At 39.1% G+C, this 20,120-nt stretch overlaps 1 protein-coding gene across 12 annotated transcripts in view; it reads left to right on the top strand.

The window, feature by feature from the left end:
• The window catches only part of MBNL1 (muscleblind like splicing regulator 1), a 173,515-nt gene that overhangs the window by 124,223 nt on the left and 29,172 nt on the right, over nucleotides 1–20,120 (top strand). For 6 of the 12 annotated variants that reach the window (XM_083364670.1, XM_083364673.1, XM_083364668.1 and 3 more), the window contains 2 exons: nucleotides 15,399–15,464; nucleotides 15,595–15,795. In XM_083364670.1, coding sequence (XP_083220796.1) covers nucleotides 15,399–15,464; nucleotides 15,595–15,795 — 267 coding nt within the window. The remainder of the gene's footprint in view (nucleotides 1–15,398; nucleotides 15,465–15,594; nucleotides 15,796–20,120) is intronic. The other 6 variants (XM_083364671.1, XM_083364678.1, XM_083364677.1 and 3 more) reach the window with 1 other exon arrangement.

Genomic DNA, 20,120 nt, shown 5'->3' with positions numbered 1-20,120 from the left:
CTCACAGATTTAGCAGTGAACTATCCAACTACTGCAAATTGTATCTTAACTTATTTGCCTCATTGTTTTGTTCTTCCTAGTATAATATAGTCTCTGGTCTTTATTTCATACATACAAGTGGGAGAGGGGTAACAACTTCCTTTGCCTGCATTGAAAGAGCCTTGATCTGTTTTGGAAATAGCTTTGTCTCTCCTATCAACACCACCACAACCAGCCTTCATTAGGTTTTGAGTTGTCTGCATGAACTCATTGAAACTTCTTTCCATTGTTAGCTTTATTACCATTTAATATAAGAAACTATACCCAATAGCACCAAGTACAACTTACAGATAGCGGGCCATTAGAAGAACCATGGAAGACAAACTGATCTGATAAAAATTGGGGGTTATAATCATATTCAAATAGACTAAGAACATAGGGAATACTGTACATAATTTTGATAGGAGCCATGCTTATTTTTCTCAGTCATTGAATTCCATCATTAGATTGTCATTAGCAAGACAATGGAGGAAACACACTGTCCCTTTGCAGCTTTTATAATCAGGAAGTCAAGAAATCAGGACTGGAGAAGATACAAGGTTGTGCAGATCTGTGTGGAGGTTCTCAGTCATCCAGGTCATGGTTTTTCTTCAAAAGCAACTGGACTATGTTTTTTCCTTGAGGAAGAAGACATTCCGCTTCTCTTGGATGATTGTGCAGGCTTTCTGAAGGCTATGATCAAAATATAACACCAGTTTGGCCTTTTATCTCTGGTATCCTCCAAATATATTTGGCTATTCTGTTATGATCCTGCTAATAGAAATCCCCAAACTCAGAAAAGTTTAAATGGGAATTAACTATTCGTGTGTTTTACTCCTTCAGAATATAATGCAAGTTCTATGGAAAGATGCCATGTTCACCTAGGAGAACATCCAGTTTCACTTCTCAGCCAGATATTTTTCTACCAACTAATAAGATCCAGCCATTTTTGTTTGTTTGGTTTTGGATCATACAGGAATGGCAAATTCATTCCTCGCCCTGTTGTTTGCATCTCCAGGACCAGTTTTTTAAAAAAAAATCTGTTCCAGGATTGGCAACACCTAGATTGGCAGCTAAAATATCTCACTTAGCCTTTCATATCTCAGTTGTCTTATTTATAAGCCACGTTAACTCCTGGCTTTTCTATATTCTGGTCAGAAAATCCCAGCTACTAATTATATGCTTTCATACATTTGAATATCTATATTTTATAGCCAAATATTAGTGGGTTTGTTTACATAAAATCCTACAGAGTAAATACAATAAACTAATAAAGCTATTTATTTATTTATTTATTTATTTATTTATTTATTTATTTATTTATTTATTTATTTATTAATGGGACTTATATCCCGCCCTATCTCCCAAAGGACTCAGGGCGGCTAACAACAACAAAATTAAAGGTCTCTGTACAATAAATTAAAATTAAAATTAAAATAAATTAAAGATTAGAGTTAAAAATTGTAAACATAATTAAAATCCCTGTCAGTCCAGGTCAGCCAGGTGGAAAAGGAGTGTTTTGAGGCCGCGGTGAAAGGACTGGAGATCTTGGGCTATCCGAAGCTCAGGGGGGAGCTGGTTCAACAGGGCTGGCGCTCCCACAGAGAAGGCTCTTCCCCTGGGGGTCGCCAGCCAACATTGTCTAACCAACGGTACCCTGAGGAGGCCTTCTCTGTGTGAGCGTACTGGGCGATGGGAATTCGTTCCCGGCAGCAGATGGTCCTGCAAGTATCCCGGGCCTAAGCCATGTAGGGCTTTAAAGGTAAGTACCAGCACCTTAAATCTCACCCGGAGGGCAACCGGTAACCAATGCAGCTCACGCAGGAGGGGTGTAATATGGGAGTATCGGGGTGCTCCCATCACTACCCGTGCAGTCGCACTCTGCACCAGCTGAAGCCTCCGGGTGGTCTTCAAGGGCAGCCCCATGTAGAGAGCATTGCAGTAGTCTATACGGGAGGTAACGAGTGCGTGGGTGACTTTACGTAGGGCATCTCGGTCCAGAAAGGGGCGCAACTGGTGTACCAGGTGAATCTGGGCAAATGCCCCCCTAGCCACAACTCCAATATGATCTTCAAAACAGTTGTGAATCCAGGAGGACGTCTAGATTGCGTGCTCTATCAACGGGAGGTAACATCTCTCCTCCTATAATCAAAGATGGAACCTCTTGGACTAAACGAGATGTCGGTACGTAACGCCACTCAGTCTTGGCCGGGTTGAGCCGGAGCCTGTTCTTTCCCATCCAAAACTGTACCGCTTCCAGGCAACAGGACATCACATCGAGGGCATCACTGGGTTGGTTCGGGGTGGAGATGAAAAGCTGGGTATCATCAGCATAGTGATGATACTTAACCCCGAAACCACGGATGATCTCTCCCAGCGGCTTCATATAGATGTTGAACAGGAGGGGCGAGAGCACCGACCCCTGAGGCACCCCACAACTAAGGGGCCTAGGGGTTGACCTCTGCCCCCCTGCCAACACCGTCTGCGAACGGCCTGAGAGGTAGGAGGAGAACCACAATACATTATATTTATTGTAGATTCATTTATTAACAATATATTCATTTATTAACAATTTATTCAGTTGTTCCAGCACAGAGGTGCCTCACATGAAACATTTGTTAATACAGTAGAACATGCATTTAAAACAAATACTGTATAATACTCATTTTATTTATTTGTATCCTGCCTTTATTTTTTTTATAAACTCAAGGCATCAAACATATCCTGTAGATTTTCCTCCTAATTTGCTCACAACAACAACCCTGTGAGATGTATTGGTGTTAGAGAGAATGACTGGCTCAGGTCTGCCACTGGCTTTTATGGCTAAGGTGGGATTAGAAATCACGGTCTTGCAGTTTTTAAGCTGATGCCTTAACAACGATTATGCAATCAATGAATCATTACATTACCAATATTGATCATGAACTCTGTGAAGATGTTGTCTTCTATAAAGTTATGCATGTCATGGCATTCTGACATTGTTGCTGCTTTCCTATCTAGCAGGAGATTTTATGTTTGACGGAGGGGATGGGGGGAACTTAAGTCAAGAGGCCAAGAGTAGTCCTTTCTATATGTTTCAAGTAATTCTTTTTCAGCCATTTGTCCTCTACCTACTTTCCAGAAGAACAAAAAGCCAAAACAAATGAGCAGACAGTGGTCATTGTTTATCTTTCCTTTTCATTGTCTGTATGCAGCAGGTGCCCATTGATGCTGGCTTTAATGTGAGACATTGATGAGCCAGCACACGCTATAAATACATGATTTATTTAGCCTTTCCAAGGAAGGAAAGGGTAATATATGGCAATGACAGCACTGTGTCTCCCATAATTTCTAGCCAAGCAGTAAGACAGGTTATGAAATATATAGCCCAAGGCATAGATTGATTATTTATGTGATGCACTCTCAGTTCACTCTAAAACCTCAGATTTCACTCAAAAGATTGCTATTTTCTAACTGTCTTGCCTTGCATTGATACCCACCTATAAGGGTAACATGTTATACCTATCAGATTTTCCCCTTTAATTACAAATAAAAGCAAAGTCTCTATTTGTGATAGCAAAAAGTGACTGAATTGAGGGAAAGCAGATGGGACTTTACTCATCTCTATTTTATTTTCCTCAGTTGGGGCCTGGCAGTTTCAGAATAAGAGCAGAAGATACATAGCAGATTACCAGATTTACTTTCATGAAAATAATATGCAGATCATACAGTTAAGATTGGCCTAATACATAGTTTGCTCTTCCTGTTTGTTTAGTGATGTTCTCAGTGCTAGAAAAATTACAGAAAAATCATAGTAGTTTGATTTTGATCGATGTACAACTATAGAAGTTTCATAATCCAGGTCCTTTAATTTGATACTTTTACAGGGAGAGCAGTGCAGTCCAAGCGGCACCCCTGGATCTGTCATGAGGTCTATATTTTATGTTCAACATCTGCTTAGGAGTTAACAGGTTACGCACATCATGATATATCAGTTCTGTTCTTTTCCATTCTACCTTTCTTATTAATTACAAAAGTCCTTTGTTGTTGTTAGCTGCGAAGTCGTGTCAGACTCATCGCGACCCTATGGACAACATTCCTCCAGGCCTTCCTGTCTTCTACCATCTTCTGGAGTCCATTTAAGCTCACGCCTACTACTTCAGTGACTCCATCCAGCCACCTCATTCTCTGTCGTCCCCTTCTTCTATTGCCCTCGATCTTTCCCAGCATGAGGCTCTTCTCCAGTGAGTCCTTCCTTCTCATTAGGTGGCCAAAGTATTTGAGTTTCAACTTCAGGATCTGGCCTTCTAAAGAGCAGTCAGGATTGATCTCCTCTAGGACTGACCGGTTTGATCGCCTTGCAGTCCAAGGGACTCGCAGGAGTCTTCTCCAGCACCAGAGTTCAAAGGCCTCAATTCTTTGGCGCTCAGCCTTTTTTATGGTCCAGCTTTCACTGCCATACATTGCAACTGGGAAGACCATAGCCTTGACTATACACACTTTTGTTGACAGGGTGATGTCTCTGCTTTTTAGTGTGCTGTCTAGATTTGCCATGGCTTTCCTTCCCAGGAGCAAGCGTCTTTTAATTTCTTGGCTACAGTCCCCATCTGCAGTGATCTTGGAGCCCAGGAAAACAAAATCTGTCACTACCTCCATTTCTTCCCCATCTATTTGCCAGGAATTGAGAGGGCCAGATGCCATGATCTTGGTTTTCTTAGTGTTAAGTTTCAACCCAAGTTTTGCACTCTCCTTCTTCACCCGCAACAAGAGGCTCTTTAGTTCTTCTTCACTTTCTGCCATTAGAGTGGTATCATCTGCATATCTTAGGTTGTTGATATTTCTTCCAGCAATCTTAATTCCAACTTTTGATTCATCTAGCCCTGCCTTTCTCATGAAAAGTCCTTTAACTTTATTTAAATTATACTTAAGCTCAAGCATTGTACTATGCCCTGGTCTGCCTAACTTTGTTTTATTGAATAATAGAGCTGCCCTTGAATAAGAATCTTAACCTTTAATCCATAGTTCACAAACCGTAATGGATGGATTACAAGCAAACCCAAATAAATCACATTGTGTTAACACAATGGTGAACTCAGCAATTTAGTTTGATCCAGTCAGAGCTACACTTAAGATAAATAAAAAAATAGATAAATTGGGGCGGGGGGGGAATGCTTAATTTTGTCATGATTAACTTACATCCCATTGGCTTTAGGAGGTTAGTTTAAGGCATAATGTCATCTGTATCTAATCTAGGGAATTTCTATATTTCAAATCATACACAAATAGGTTGATAATCTATTAATGTATTATTAGGGGGTTTCTCTTCTTTTTTATATAAATTAAATACTCATTCCTTTTAAAACAATTAAATATGTTGCTAGTGCATACATTTCTTTCTCAATACCATAAAGTAAAATCAGATGTCATCATTTAAAGAAAAAGTACAGTATTCCCGTATCCCAAAAAAATGCAGAAACAAAATTGCTACAGGACATGAAAGGTAAAGGTAAAGGTTCCCCCGCACATGCGTGCTAGTCGTTTCCGATTCTAGGGGCCGGTGCTCATCTCCATTTCAAAGCCTAAGAGCCAGCGCTTGTCCGAGGACGTCTGCGTGGTCATGTGGCCGGCACGACTAGACGCCAAAGGCACACGGAACGCTCTTACCTTCCCAACATAGTGGTCCCTATTTTTCTACTTGCATTTTTATGTGCTTTCGTACTGCTAGGTTGGCAGAAGCTGGGACGAGTAACAGGCGCTCACTCTGTTACGCGGCACTCGGGATTCGACCCGCCAAACTGCCGACCTTCTGATCGACAAGCTCAGCGTCCTAACCCGCTGAGCCACCGCCTCCCTACAGGACATGAAAAGATGAGATCAAAAGGAAATTCTATACCATTTCTTTCTAGCCTGGTAGCTCTAAATGTATTGGGACTACAGATCCAGTACATCTGGGAACCATGGGATTTGCCTCACAGTCCCAATCCATCTGCAGGGATGTATGTGTGTTGGGATTGGGAAAAAAACCTTCAAGAACAAACATCTGAGTCTGAGCAGAAGCAGCATGGCATGTTTCCTTCCTTATGTGTTTGATTTGCAAAATCTTGACTCTTGATATCCAAGTGCTTATTATCTATAGTGAATTCTTAGGCTCATCCTCTACCATTTTTTCTCTTGTTTGCCACCTCTGGAAGCACTTCCTGCATCTTGGGTTTCTGACCTTTCAAATAAGCATGAAAGGGATACTTGAATGATGGTATCTGATTCTCTAAAAGCTCTCCCCCTTTCTTGGTGTTGAGAAGTTGATAGATTTATGCAGGATTAGAATGTTATTTTGAGACCTGCGTATGTGGCTTGTCTGTCCTCGGACGGGCCTTTAGTTTTTGATCTTTCTGTTCATGTAAAAGGAGAAATGTGAAAAAGAAACAGTATTTTCACATCTTATCCCTGAAAAATGTAAATTCCTCTCGATGGTGGAGAAAATGCCAGATCTTAAGCAATCTTTCCCATGATGTGAACATAGATTATATTATCCTAGGATACATTTAGGGGACGCGGTGGTTCAGTGGGTTAGGACGCTGAGCTTGTCGATCAGAAGGTCGGCAGTTTGGCGGGTTTAAACCGCATCAGCCTTTCACATTGGTCCTGTGGGATTTCATTGGTGCTACATAATCTTTATTTCTCCTATCTTTCTATTTTAGGCCAAAGAACCAGAATTTTTCACTTTCATTTAACATAAGTGGGAAATAGTCTATTTTTTTAAGGAACCAATGCCGGCACAAACTTCTGCTGAACTCTTATTTTTCGGTGTTTTTTTATCCCATTTTTATTATTTTTATAAATAACTCAAGGTGGCGAATACTCCTTGCTCCTCCTATTTTATACACAACAACAAGTTCTGTATAAAAGTTGGGCTGACAGAAAGTGACTTCGAAATCATTGAAAGAGAGGTGAAATACTCCCCTGCCTAATCCATGAATCCATTTGTGTTATATGAGTACACCTGCTCCTTTTTACTAAGTCTGACTAAAATGACTCAGGGAAGGGTAAAGATAGCAAACAAACAGTAAACAGAGTTTTGGCAAACAAATTGTAGGGTGGGCAGCGAATGAAATATCTGTTTCATATGTATCCAAAACAGTTATGCTGAATTCCCAAGGCTCTGCATTCCGTGGCTGAAAGCAGTGGCAAGACGGCTTTATTTTGGGCCCAAAATAAATAGATCTCTCAGAGTGAAAACAAGGAGATCCTTAAAGAGCAGATCACCACTTATTGAGATCTGGACATATCAAATAACTATAGAAACCTGACTGTTCATCTAAGCCTCTGTCCAGAAAACAGGAGATCAATCAAAAATAGTGCCCCATTCTCTTTCAATGATAAATATACTACAACTGCACCATATTTCTTACAACACTGTCATATTAAACTACCATTTGGAAGGCCTTTATATAAAACAATTTGATTTCTCTTTTTTGTCTTCCCTCAGCCTCCACAGTTAAATAAGAGAGGGCTCTTCTTGGTTAAAAATTGCACCTGGGAAAACCAGCCCCAAATTATCTTTCATACATGAGGAGCGTTGTGCAAAATGAAGCAGGATGATTCTGCATTGTAGAAAGGGAATCAAGGACCTTCATTTCAAACAGTGATGTAGTCACTAAGCGCACACAGTGACTCAGCAGTCATTAAAGTGAATATTTCTTCTGCTGCATTTTAACAGCATGGTAACTTTTTCATTCTTGCTCAGTCCAACTGACTGTAGACAACAGGGCAATGATGCTTAAAATATTAAATATCCTGCAGTGCAGGAAAAGAAAATGATGCTAATGTGGTTGGATTATTTTTATTCATATTCTGTACTATACCAAATATATATATAGCAAATAACAAAAAAAGCTTCTTTCAACATATAAGAAAGAAGAAAAAAGTTAAGGAAATGATTGGTCCATTAGTGGGGGAAAGTGGCAAGAAGGTGACAAGCAACAGGGAGAAAGCAGAACTATTTAACTCGTTTTTTGCATCTGTCTTTACACAAAGGGAAAAAACAGTCCAACCTACCAAAACCAGTGCCATAAAAAACAGAATAGAAACGCAAGTTAAGATAGGCAAGAAAATGGTAAGTGAGCACCTGTCCAGCCTAGACGAGTTCAAATCACCAGGACCAGATGGATTACACCCCGAGGTTCTCAAGGAACTGGCAGACGTGATCTCAGAACCACTGAACTATATTTTTCAAAGATCCTGGAGCACTGGGGAACTACCAGAGGACTGGAAGAGAGCTGATGTAGTTCCCATATTCAAAAAAGGGGAAAAAATAGATCCAGGAAACTACAGACGTATCAGCCTGACCTCAATACCTGGGAAGATTCTGGAAAAGATAAACAACAAATCAGCGAACACCTTGATGCGAACAAAGTTATCACTAAAAGCCAACATGGGTTTGTCAAAAACAGATCATGCCAGACAAACCTTATTGCATTCTTTGACCAAGTGACAAAACTAGTGGACCAGAGGAATGCTGTAGATATAATTTACTTGGACTTCAGTAAGGCATTTGATAAAGTAGATCACAACCTACTACTTGATAAAATAGAAAAATGTGGGTTAGATAGCATCACCACCAGATGGATTCGTAGCTGGCTGACAGGCCGTACTCAGCGTGTGGTCCTCAATGGAACTGCATCTACATGGAAGGAAGTGTGTAGTGGGGTGCCCCAGGGCTCTGTTCTGGGCCTAGTGCTCTTCAACATCTTCATCAACAATTTGGATGAGGGGATAGATGGGGAACTCATCAAATTTGCAGATGACACCAAGCTGGCAGGAATAGCCAATACTCCAGAAGATAGGCTTAAAATACAGGAGAATCTGGACAGACTCGAACACTGGGTACTATCTAACAAAATGAAATTCAATTGTGAAAAAAGTAAGGTTCTACATTTAGGCAGGAAAAATCAAATGCACAGGTATAGTATAGGTGGTACCTTGCTCGATAGTAACTGAGAGAGATCTCGGAGTCCTAGTGGACAATCACTTAAATATGAGCCAGCAGTGTGCTGCAGCTGCCAAAAAAGCCAACATAGTGCTAGGCTGCATTAACAGGAATAGAATCAAGATCACGTGAAGTACTAATACCACTTTACAATGCCTTGGTAAGGCCACACCTGGAGACTCTAGAAAGAGTACAGAGAAGAGCAACAAAGATGATTGGGGGACTGGAGGCTCAAACATATAGGGAACGGTTGCTGGAATTGGGTATGTGTAGTTTAATGAAGAGAAGGGTGAGGGGTGACATGATAGCAGTGTTCCAATATCTCAGGGGCTGCCACAAAGAAGAGGGAGCCAAGCTATTCTCCAAAGCACCTGAAAGCAGGACAAGAAGCAACGGATGGAAACTAGTCAAGGAGAGAAGCAACCTAGAACTAAGGATAAACTTCCTGACAGTTAGAACAACTAACCAGTGGAACAACCTGCCTCCAGAAGTGGTGAATGCTCCAACACTGGAAGTTTTTAAGAAGAGACTGGACAGCCATTTGTCTGAAATGGTATAGCAGGGGGTTGGACTAGATGACCTCCAAGGTCCCTTCCTCCTCCTCCTCCTCCTCCTCCTCCTCCTCCTCCTCCTCCTCCTCCTCATTATTATTATTATTATTATTATTATTATTATTATTATTATTATTATTATTATTATTCTGTCAAGTTATTTAAATGTTGACTCACCACCACCACCCCAAATAAATGCATAAACCTCTTTCTTTATGCTAGTCATTAGATTATTTTAATCTCAAAGGGAGGGAGAGTAAACATCATGTACTATGCACTTATTTTGAATGTACTAGTACAGGCCCCAAGCTGCATCAACTTGAACTTCACCATAGAATGTGAAAAATCAGTGTTAGTCAATACATACAGTAAATGGTAAAATATCCCAATAAGGTTGAAATAAAAAAATGAACTAATGTGAAAAAAATCTTTCCTTTTTGAATATTTGATGGTTACATTTATTAATAGATGTTTCCTACATACATTCAGAGATCTGTAGATTAGTTGTGGTAGATAATAATCTTTAATATTAATCAGCAGGAATGCATAAAGTGCTTCCAAGGGGAACAGAGTGCCCTTTTCTTCCCAAGAAACTAGTAAACGTCAGTCCCTTTCTCTCCAGTCATAGCAAAAGTTTTATTGGTGCAATAAACATCTTTACAAGTACAAGTACTTACATGCAGTTCTTTACTCCTGCAAGATGTCCTGCATACATACTTTCCTCCATATATGTACTCTTCTTCCTTTACTCCATCTCTTTTTTTCTCCTCTGTCTGTTCACTGTTTTCATCCTCCCAGGGCAAGAATGAAAGTGGGCAAGAGGATGGGAGAAGGAAATAGTTTGGACTTATAGGTAGTCTTTGATGTAAGACCATTTTTTTAGCAACCATTCAAAGTTCAGTGGCACTGTAAAAAGTGACTTGCCGCTAGTCCCCACACTTATGACCATTGCAGGATGTCTTGACGTCACACGATCGCACTTTGGCATATTTACGACAGTTGCAACATCCCAGTGTTGCATCGCCATTTGTGATATTCCTAGCCAAGTTGGACAAAGTCAATGGGGAAGCCAAATCTGCATAACAACTGCAATGAAAAAAAGGTTGTAAAATTGATCAGTCACATGATGGCTCACTTAAGACCTCTTTGCTTAGTGACAGAAATTCTGATCACAATTATAGTTATAAGTTGAAGAACATAGATAGTTAGAAAGCATCTTTCAGCAGCAAGTAAATCCAAGAAGAAAGTTTTGTGAAGGAAGATAAACTTCACAAGGTGGAGAGCAGCAGAAAAAACCATATATACTCAGGTTTTAAAGTGGGCAGAGTTTCTACTTAAGTCAGTCCAGAAATCTCAGAGTTAGGGAGTTAAAAGAATGCTAAAATGAACTTTTACTCATGACAAATGACACATTCCATAAAGGAAAGCCAGTTGCAGTGTAGGCCTAGATGGAATTTGGGAGTATCTTATTGATTTCTCTTTTTAAAAGTATCCACAAAATCTTTCCCGAAAGTTTGAGAGTTTGTTAAAGAGCTGAAAACAAAAGAATTTACAGTGAAGAAACATGTCTAACAAAACTGTTATACTAATCAGTATAAAATTCCATTTTGATTCATGAAAATGTTATGGACTTCTGAGAGTGTTATGATTTTTGAACTCTTTTTTAAAAAGGTAGCCAGTAACTCAGACCAAATTTTCTAATCCACACCAACTGGTACAGAATTACTCTGATCTTCTTTTTTTCTCATTATATAAAATACTGTGACTTCTTTGTCTTGCATTATTTATTGATTAGATTGTTGTGGGTGACATGATGGCTCAGTGGTTAAAGATGCTGACCTTGTCAGCAGGAGCTGACAGCCCCAGGTTCAAGAGCTAAGCGCTGCACAATGGATGACTGCCCATCCTTGCCCCAGCTCCTGCCCATCTTAGTAGTTCAAAAGCATACAAATGCAAGTAGATAAATAGGTATACCACTTTGATGGGAAGTTAATGGCATTCCCCGTGCCTTGGCATGTAGTCATGCTGTCCCCATGACTACAGAAATGTCTTTGGAAAACATTGGCTCCCTCTGCTAAGAATTGCAGATGAGCATCGCCCCTTGAGTTGGACACAACTGGACAGGGGAAACCTTTACTTTTATTAGATGTTTATCTTGCCTTTATTACTTTATAAGTAACTCAAAGTTGTGAACATACTTGGCACTCCTTCCTCCTTTTATTTTCCCCACAACAATAACCTTGTATAGGCTGAAAGAGAGTGATTAGTTTAAAGTTATCCAACCAGTTTTTCATGCCTAAGTCAAGACTAAAACTCAGCCATCTGGTTTGTATGCCAGGACCTTAAGCACTATAGCAAACTGGTTCTATGACAACTTCTCTGGTAAGGCCTTAGCTACCTGTGTCTTACTATTCTTGTTCCCAGTTGGGATCAGCATATTTGAGCACTGGGTCTCATTCCTTTACTGCATTTTGCATATGATAATACAAGAAGGATTTGAGGCAGTAATGTATCACTAATAAGAGTGGGAAGGTGATGACACTGTGAAGGATGCGGGACATGTTAATGAGATAAATAATTTTTAACTTTTAGAAAACATTTTGGCTGGGCAATTAGGTTATCACAAAACATTGGCTTTATTTGCTTTCATTTGTTTTCTCTAGAAGCTCAGTATAGCATTTAGCTCTTAATAATTCCCTTGCTGTGAGATCTTCCATAGGAAGTGCAGTCCATCCATACATTTCTTCAGTGATTATATCTGATTGTTTCTGAAGGTAAAAGATACATCATTATTTATTGAGCTGTGAATAGTAGCAGTCATTTGATCAATCTTAGTAGGGAATGGGAATAAGATTGTTCGGGAATTGTATTACATTTACATTTCAAAGTTCAACTGATATTCCAGTACCAGTATAAAGGCTGAAATTTGCTTCTTTTTTGGATTTGCATTTGGCAAGACTGTAGCCTTCAGCACCAAATATATACATGTATCTGTATGTTCCTGTATGTATCTGTGCGTACATGTAGAATTTTTTTAAAAAATCTGGAAAGAGGATTAAAAAAACTAACGAAGAAATACACAAAACTAACTAGAGAAAAACAGACCGGAAAATTGGTCTGCAAACCATAGAAAGACATTGAGGGCTAAGCTTCAAGTTATAGGTAGTGCTCATTCATTTAGCAGCCGAAATTAAAAGGCTTTGGAAAAAGTTACAACTGGTACTCACATTTACAACCAGCGCAGCATCTCTATAGTCACAGGATCAAAATTTGTTGGCATTTGACATGTATTTATGATGGTTGCAGCATCCCAGGGCCATATCATCAATATTTGTAACCTTCCTATCCAGCTTCCAACAAGCAAAATCAATAGGGAAAGCCAGATTCACTCAACAACCATGTTGCTAACTTAACAACTGCCAGAGATTTGCTTAACAACCATGGCAAAAAAGTTCATAAAATTGGGTGTGACTCACTTAACAACTGCCTTATTTAACAGTGGAAATTCTGGTCCCAATTGTCCTAAGTCAAGGACTACCTGTACTTTAAAATCCTGTTATTTCAAGGATAAAAGTTAGAAGTTTGTCTTTCTTTTCATTCTGTTTTAACTGTAGAGCAGCCTTGCTGAACCTAGTTCTCCCCAGATGCATTTAAATTCAGATGCCACAGTCCTAAGGAACTGGCTGGGATTTGTGGAAAGAAAGATCTAATGCATCTAGAGATCATTTATGTCTGTGGAGATTCTCAGTCATCCAGGTCATAGTTCTCTCAAAGGTCCTTTTTCAAAAGGCAACTGGACCAAAACTGATGAAGCTTCTTGGCTAAGAAGCGAAACGTCTTCTTCCTCCACCTAGGAAAAACAGTCCAGTTGCCTTTTGAAAAAGCATTTTTGAGACACCAGATCACTTGAATTAGAGTAGGTGTAGGAAGGCGAATAGGGAATCAACATGCTGGCCAGAGCTTTTTAAGACTTGTGATGGATCACTTTTTGGTAATGAAATACAGAGGACAAGTCCCTGTAATAGGAGGGCAAAGGTTAAACTTTCTTTGTTATTATCCAGCTTTGGAATGTGAGCTAAATCTTATCCCCTGACTTTATAAATCATCCAAAACATTTGAACTATTTTCACCTTATGTTGTGTGTGTTTGAAACCTCTAACACACTTTGACAATTTCACTTGGATGTGAAGGTGGGATATAAAACAATAAAGTACTTCTAATACCTATTATCTATCCCGTCTGTGTAGAGAAGAGACTAGGAAAGAAATTTTTCTGTTGTTTTGTCTTTGCTATGCTCTCTCTGTCTTTAAGATTAATCTGAACAGTAGTAGTGGCCTAAATGTATACAGTCTACAGCAACTTACTATGGTTTTACTTTGCAACACTGATAATAATGACAGTTTTTAATTGTATTTTACTATGAGGTTACCTACAAATTATATTATAAATAGCTTTTGAAGAAGAAAAGACCTTTTGAGAGATGCCGTTTTAACATATGTGTATCTTACAATTTAATTGCTCTATGGAAACAATAAAAATGTTGTTCTTTTATAATTGCTGTAAGAATTACATCGGTGCAATATAAATGGTCCCTGCCCAGTTCTATCAGTTGGCTACTAATTAGTATATCTGAAACCTTAGCAAGAAATGAGAGTTGTCTTTTATCTCCTGCATCGTACAGTTGAGGCTGAAATAATTAATGTCATATATATAAAAAAAATTATCCTGCCTTTGTCTGGTGAAAGCATTGATGGGGAAAACAAGGAAAAATTCAAGAAATTCTTGTAGGTGAAATGTTGTGTTCTTGTTTTGACATACTAAGAGTTCAAATGATGTATGTACAGGTAGTCCTTCCTTAGCAACCATTCAGATTTATAATGGGTCCTCCAAAGGTACTTATGACCTCATTCTAAAGTTCTAGTGGCAAACTCACGCACTCACGCACACACATATTCACACACACCCAAAGTCACATGAACATATTATGGACACTTAGCGACTGGCTCATCTTTATGTCCAGTTGCAGCATTCCATGGTCATGTGACATGATTTACTATGGTTTCCTTGCAGGAAACTGGCTCAAAAGGACAGTTTCCAACAAAAAAAATGCTCATAACAATGCATTGACTGGCTTAATGAATGCAGTGTTCACTTTATGGTCATGGTGTTACCTTAATCACCACCCCAAACAAGGTTGGAAAATCAGGCTGATCGCATGGGTGCCTTGACCTATGACCATCACGATTTAACATCAGAAATCCCAGGCTCTGTAAATGTTTTGTGTTTCTTCTTGTAGTATCATCCTAGCTTCTCACATTTATATTAGATAAAGGCAAAACATTAGAAAGCATCTTCTCTAAGTGGGCATTTACTGATTTGAAAGTGTGGGCTGGCAAGGAGACTTGAGAGGGACAAAAAGAACTCTAATGGCAACAATATTAATGCCCCTCTAACATTTTCAAAGGTAAAGCTGAAAAGCATCACCAAAATAAATTCAAATAAAATGCTGAAGCACTTTAAGAATAAGATAGAAAGACAAAATAACCCCCCCCCAGCTTTTCACAGCAGAAAACTACTTGAGAATTTGAACTGACAACTGCAAGACAGTTTTAGGATAAACATTACAATTCTAGTAGCAGCAGGAATCATACATATTGTAGATTATTCCAAAGGAAGGCCAAGAGTACATATCCTGAGTTTTCCTGTGCCTTGGGATGAGTTCCTCTTGGGATGCCTTTTCCAGAAGAAGGAGGCACCCTTCTGATTGCCCCTTTCTGCACCAGTTCTTGTATACCTACTGTGGAAGCATGACTTGATTGTCCAGAACAGGGGAAGTGTGCAAACTTTATCTCCTTCCCTTACAGTTCCTGGGATCATTTGCTGGCTCAAATGCCTTCCTTGAACAGGAAGCTTCTTCCATTTGTGAGAGGGTCAGTTAATATTATTGTCTGCATGCATAAATGTTGCATTATTTCAAAATGATTTAATGTATACAGCTTTTTTGGACTACTATTTACATTTGACTTTCCTGCTCTCTCCCTCTCTTTCTCTTTTTTCCAGCCAATGTTTTCAGTTGCACCAAGCCTAGCCACCAACGCTTCAACAGCCTTTAACCCCTATTTGGGGCCAGTTTCTCCTGGCTTGGTCCCAGCAGAGATCTTGCCAACAGGACCAATGCTGGTTGCAGGGAATCCTGGTGTGCCAGTTCCTGCTGCTGCTGCTGCTGCAGCACAGAAGCTAATGCGGACGGACAGATTGGAGGTAGGAAATAATTTGGCTCCCAGTTACGGTTGTTTTGATCAGCCAGGTATGGCTCATTGGTTCTATAAATGTAATCCTACTTGGGATATTTTATGGAAGAAAGTGCTATTCAGAGAAAAGCCTTTGCCCATCAGCAGTATAATAATGTGATTATAACGTATCCATCTAATTCTTCAAAAGGAACTAATGGATTTCAAACCCCACCAATTTCCGTACTTATCAAAACATTATTATTCCTAACAAGAACAACATTAAAAGCAAATAGATCTTCATCTGCAATAAACTAGGACTAGATTTACACAACATGTTGAATTGGTTTACTGAATTAAACCACCTTCTGTGTTTGCACAATACTTTCAGTTACAAGCAAGCTAAACAACCTGGCTTCAAATACAACAGCTCACAAAAAATAATAGTAATATGGTTAAAACTCAGCTCATCATGTGGTGAAGATGCCGGGTCTTTAACCTGCCCAATAGAGCAAGTTGTATTGGATATTGGAGTCCAATGCAGAGAGTCTTTGCATAGACAAAGTAGCTAGGCCAGTAGCCTAAGTAGTATACTGGGTGGCCCATATAAATTATTTTTTCAGCTTTTTTTCCTGAGGTTTTCATGTTAGAGGAGCGTAGAAAACCTCAAAGACAAAAAACATTCTTTAAAATCAATCTCCCCCCAATTATATTGATTTAAAGTTGGCAATTTTGTAACCAAATTCCATCAGACTCTTCTCAGAAGCATATACTCATCCTTCCATGATGTGAATCCTTTGCTTATCTTAATATTTTTGTATCTGGTAAATTTATAGGCAGTTAATGAACTTCATTCAAATTGCAGCCAGTTTTTTAACATCCTGCAGAGTGCATAACTATAGTTAAATCCTTAAAATCTTATATCAAATGATGAATCTTTCTTTTAGAGGAAGAAAAAATATTACAGGTAGTCCTCTACTAACAATCATTCATTTAGTGACCATTCAAAGCTACATTGGCACTGAAAAAAATGGCTTGAGACCATTTTTCACACTTGCGACAGTTGCAGCATCCTGATGCTCACATAATCAAAATTCGGATACTTGGCAACTGGTCCATAGTTATGACGGCTGCAGTGTCCCGGGGTGTGATGCATCAGGCCTGCAGGCCGCCATTTTGACACCCCTGCTTTATAGTGTTTGTTTCCTTTTTCCCTTGGTGCAATTTTTAATTGAAATTTTGGGAGGAGTTGTTCTTATTCATTATACTATATAGAAGTAGCTGAATATTGCTTTTCTCAATGCTATTGAGCGACAATATATTTTGCATTGGTTGATGAGGATTTTTGTACAGCTTATTTTATGTGTGGCGAGGTGTGGCTGTTGAAGCTTTAGTTTTGGTTCATGTGGGTGGGTTTCTGGGATACTTGGTTTTGCATCCTGCCATTATACAGTTAGTCATGAGGATGTCAAGAATGTTCTATTTTCTCTGTCTCTGGTGAATTTCATCCCTAGGCATGTTTTGTTAAAGTTTAGAAGAGTGATTTCAGTTTGACTTTATTTTAGAATGGCCAAGATGTCATTGGCACATTTGAATTCCTACAGTTATTGATCATATTCTTTTATGCCATCTGTACATCTTAGTCATAGTGGATGTGCTCCTTTTCCAGGAATAGTTTCTCATCTGAGAGATTTTAATGGGCCTTTTCAGCATCTTATCACATTGTAGTAAAGCCAGCCCTTAGCCAATTTTTAGCTGCAGTTGGACAATGAAGTCTCCTTTATGCTAGTCCACACTCTGTCTGATTTGTCTTTTAAACACAGACAAAAGGGAAGCATAGTGCTTAGTCATGCTGCTTATTCTTTCTACAATCCACAGAGTATTGGGAATAAATTATATTAAAGGGGTCAGAACTCTCTAAGTCAGCTTAGTAATAACTGAAATAGAACAGGATCTATTTTGGTGTGGAGGAATAAGTCAGCAAGAAGTTTGAAAATGAGATGGATCTAACCAGGGGCTGTAGAAAAAAAATTGCCAGCAGATCCTTACAAGAAAGACATTTGGACAGTGGCTCGGGATGCTTTCACTTAGAGACTTCTTTGTTTAACACAAAACTGCCAATCCCAATTATGGACACTAAATGAGGACTTCCTGTATTATTAACAGCTTGGAAAGTCTAAGAAAGCCATCACAAACTAACATGGGCTATTGGCAGAAGCCATGTGAATATTTTGTGCATCACAACTCCATTGCACTGGTGATATGAATTATGTGATACAAAGACAACAACTAAGATATCTAATTTACATCATTTGCATGATGAAGTCATGACACATAGATATCACATACCCCATGTCCACAAAGGGCCATCTTGTTGTTGAATTCACATTTTGTTCTTACTTTTATTATTTAGTCAAAAGCTTTAAATTTTACTGATGTTGTTGCTCTATGTAGCAGTATGAAAACAAAGGCAGCTTCTAGTCATCCAGACTCTGACTTAAATTAAGGGATTACAGGTTTATAAAAAGGGAGTTTGTACAAGGAAGGTAAACAACAATTTTTATTTAAAAATAACAGCTATCTAAATCTAATTTTGCAAATTTACTTGCATTAGAAAGCTTTCTGCTTCTGGAAAATTCTTGTAAGACTTCTAATATAACACCCTAGTACTTGTAAATTGTAAAGGGATTTTTTAGTAGCATGAGAAAAACCATTATTTTATGTTTGTGTCAGATATGAGAAACTATGAGTGAAACAAGTGAGAAACTAACAGAATCATTTTTTTTACACCTTTGGCTGGGAGGGGGCATAGGGAGGAAAGAAACTAGGCTGTTTTATACCAGGTGGGATTATTCAACAATTGACCCAATGCAGCATTTGTTCTTACAATATTTTCAACCGTTAACCTACAACTCAGAACTCTTTACAATGATTCTGGAAATGCCTAATTACATTAGCTGGCAAGATTCATCTTCCAGAAACTAAAAAAATATCTACTCCCTTCTGTCTGCACGTGCATCAACTCCTGACAACTGCCTGGAGAAGTTCCTGCAGTTTTCTTGGCAAGAAGTTGTTTGCCATTACCTCGGCTGAGAGAGATTAGATGGACCAAGAGTCACCCAGCTGGCTTTGTCCCTAAGTCAGGGCTATAATCCTGGTTTCTAGCCTGGTGCTTAACCACTATACCAAATTGGCTCTTACTCTATTGTTTAGAATCTACATAATTCTATCTACATAAATTTAAGAAAGAGTATTATCAATCCTTTCTGATAATTACTAATTCCTCCCCATTGACCAGAGAAGCATAATAGTTGTGGCTCCAGTACTATAATACATAAGTATGTAGGAAGTATATTTTGTGAGGCCAGCGAGTTCTATACTGGAGTAGTTTCCTTTTTAAGGCATTTGGGTTGTTTTTCTTTACCCCTTTTTCTTTGAGAACTAGATCTGCAAAACAGGTCAACTGAATGACTTTAGGTGTTCCCATGAAATAACTTACTGAGTGGAGTTAGTTTAATATTTTATATAACTGAACCTGCTTGGATAAAATTTCACTGTCCCAGTTAAACATGCTAATTTCCTCGGTAACGATTCCTACTGATTTTTCATTCCCACATAGACCAGGAATGTAAGTTACATTTCAACAGATTCTGGTTGGTTTGGGAAGGAAGAGGCTCAACTTAGTGGTAACATAATTATTGTCTTGAGCAAACATCTGATTTGCTATAGTCGCTTTTGCTGGTCAGAGGAACTAACTGGAAGTGAATTAGATAGTGTACAGTTAAACCTTGACTTCAGATCATTTGTTCAGCAACCATTTGAAGTTATGGTGACACTTAATTAAGGGACAGCTAGTCCCCAAAATGTATTTATTTATTTACTAAACAAATTTATATAGCCTCACATACAGTGACCCTAATTGGTGTATAACATTAAAAGTCCACAGTTAAAAATCCACAATAATCCACAATTACAAACCCACCCCAGCCCCTACCCCATGGCAGCAAGAGAATCAAAAGACAACTTGTTCAGCTGTGAATGGGATCTCCAGACCACCTGACAAAACCACATCTTCAAGGCTTTGCGGAAAACCAACAAGGTGGGAGCTAATTTTTCTCTGGTGAAAATATTATTCAAAGGGAGGGAGCCCCCATAGAGAAGGCCCTTTTCTAGGTCCCACCAGATGTACTTCCTTGAGAGTTGGGACACACTACCTGCCCTGCCTTCCTTCTGCGGTGGACTAGGTAGATGTAATTGAAGAGAGGTGGCCCATCAAATACAAGGTATGGTCATTGCAGTACCCCTGCAGTCACAGGATCAAAATTCAGGCATGTACATTTGGACTGCAAGGGCACT

The sequence above is a fragment of the Vipera ursinii genome, assembly GCF_947247035.1.
Source record: "Vipera ursinii genome assembly, chromosome: 5".
NCBI lineage: Eukaryota > Metazoa > Chordata > Lepidosauria > Squamata > Viperidae > Vipera > Vipera ursinii.
The sequence above is the reverse complement of the archived record's forward strand: the minus strand, read 5'-3'. Positions and strand labels throughout refer to the sequence as shown.